This window comes from Mizuhopecten yessoensis, unplaced genomic scaffold (assembly GCF_002113885.1).
Source record: "Mizuhopecten yessoensis strain PY_sf001 unplaced genomic scaffold, ASM211388v2 hete_36082280, whole genome shotgun sequence".
NCBI lineage: Eukaryota > Metazoa > Mollusca > Bivalvia > Pectinida > Pectinidae > Mizuhopecten > Mizuhopecten yessoensis.
In genome coordinates, this window is record NW_018485893.1 from 1 (window position 1) to 2,424 (window position 2,424).

The 2,424-nt window shown below is 34.6% G+C and overlaps 1 protein-coding gene across 1 annotated transcript; it reads left to right on the forward strand.

The window, feature by feature from the left end:
* Positions 1 to 37: 37 nt before the first annotated feature.
* On the forward strand, positions 38 to 2,391 carry LOC110445004. Its single transcript, XM_021489362.1, has 2 exons — positions 38 to 133; positions 1,999 to 2,391. The coding sequence occupies exons 1-2, from the start codon at positions 100 to 102 to the stop codon at positions 2,283 to 2,285; spliced, it is 321 nt and encodes a 106-aa protein (XP_021345037.1). The 5' UTR covers positions 38 to 99; the 3' UTR covers positions 2,286 to 2,391.
* The last annotated feature ends 33 nt before the right edge of the window (positions 2,392 to 2,424 follow it).

The following is a 2,424-nucleotide window of genomic DNA, read 5'->3' on the forward strand; positions in this document are numbered from 1 at the left end:
ATATTCCCTTTTTCACTTTTCTGTCAGGGCGATCCACCGAAGTGTATTGTCTATGTCAAGGACTGTTCAAATCAGCTAACAGAAGAAGAGCTTGAAAGCATGAAGCAGGTCCATGACTATGTCAAACCAAGAGGTATGTAATATTTTTCTTTAGCCAATAAAGACATCCGGTTCATTCGTAACTCTGTGGCCGTCACAGGTTAAAACAATTATCTGAAACCTTTCATCATTGTGTCATTAACGAGTAGGATGTTCTGTCAAACTTAATGGAAAATAAAAAGTATTAAAGGTATTTTCAACGAATCATGACGAAAGAAAAAAGACGATTCATGACGAAAGGAAAAAGACTTGATCTGTTAAAAGCCGTGTATATTACTTCATTCGAAATGTTTTCAAAGACATTGACATACTTTTAAATTGAAAATGTTTCTCCCAGCTTCACGTAAATGCTCAAGTTCGTTCTATTAATATGTATTTTACACTTGTTTTTCTTACATGCATCGCCCTGAATTAGATTTAAATGGCATTTCAATGAGGACAATGTAATGCCTTGCAGTTTCAATTATACTGATTATAATATGTTTAACTATTCAACTATTCTCGAAATATAGGATGAATGAAAATAATAATAATAATAATAAACAAAATAAAAAGTTGAAGAATCTATGACAGGAATATTTCACTGTTTGAAGTTGAAATATGGTACAAACAACCTTTGAATTAATGCAATGCATTTAGATATATACACTGAGAAAAAAGGATCAAACATATTGGTTGAGGAGATAAATTAACATGACATTAATTTTGTTGAATTTGTTTTAATAAAACTTGGTGAAAGCTATGAATTTACAATTAGCTCTAAACGTTAATTAGAAAATTGACCATTTTGGAAAAAAATATCCGCAACGTAGTGACTCCTAATAAGTCGAAATTGAAAAATTATCGCAACGTTTGCATGCATGTTCATTGGCAGATATAATCTCCTAACTTAGTCTTCTTTTTTCTACCCGACACCAAACATGGACGCAACCTAAATATTTTCAGATTTCACAAAAATTTGGCATTGCTGTATATATTTTCACTGCTTTCACAACTGCATCCTATTTTTGTGATTGTCCATGATGGTGGTCGTGCCATGGCTTCTGATTGGTTGAAGTAAAGATATTGTTTGCTTTTCATAAAAATCAGTGTGAAGGTGTATATTGCTAATTTAAACACATTGAGCTATTTCCTCGGTGGTTGAGGGTATAGTGGGTGGACGGGGATGGGAGTTGCGATGTCGGGGGTGACTTCTGCTACTGCTCGCATTTGCAAATCTAGTTATTTTGATTATTGTTTCTTCTGCTTCCTTCCGCTGTCAGGGTTTCTGTCTCTTTTTTCGAACGCTCAATGGAACTGTATAGGAGTGCTCATGCATGCAAATGACATTTCGCTCTCTGCTTGGTCATCCAACATGACTGTCGTGGCCTCTGATTGGCCAAAATTTAGATATTGACCGATTTCGCTCAAATTTGATATGTACAACATGTGCTTTATTTTATTGCAAACACTCCTGCAGCTTCTGATTTCTGATGGTTAAAATAGTCGTCATTTACTGGCCTCTGATTCGTTAAAATATTGACCTTTTTATATAAAATTTGGAAGTAGGTGTATAATTGTATTGCAAACAATACTGCAGCTTATTCTGTTTTCTGATTGGACAAAATGACTTCCATTCCCAGGCTTCTGATTGGTCGAAATTTAGATATTCGTCGATTTTAATCAGATTTTGTTTGAAGGTATATTATGCCATTGCGAACAAAAAGGTGACTTCTGTTGGCTTCATTTACGACTGAAGGTGATTTTTTGAGGATTTTGTTACAACCGCCGCTATAGTTATCACTTTTTAAATGTTATCATACCAATACTAAACCAATATCATGTTATGTTGGTAAGATTCGTTAGCGTTTACCATTGTGAACTGTTGTCATAGATTTCTTGACACTTTTATTTCCTCAGATAATCTTCAAATGGTGGCCTTGCTGACCAAGATAGATAGGGCAAGTCAAATTGCGAAAACGATACCAGAAATGTTGATCAGCCAGGAATTATGCACAGCAATAGAACAGATCAGTGGAAACGTTCAATTACCAGTGAACTGCATCTTTGCGATGAAAAACTATCATAGAGAAATGGACAGTGATCCTGCGATAGGCTGGCTCATTCTTTATACATTTCGCAGTCTCTTGGATAGGCTGCTTGATATTCATGAACGCCTCAGGCTAGAGAAAGTTGTTCATACATAAACCGCAAACGGGAAAAGCAATAACATGCAACTGAGCTGTTAAAACTTTAAAAACTTTAATCATAACAAAAATGATATCCTTTTAATTTAAATGTGCTTGTTACATATTCAGCCAATTTTTTTTTGAAAATGCGTTTATT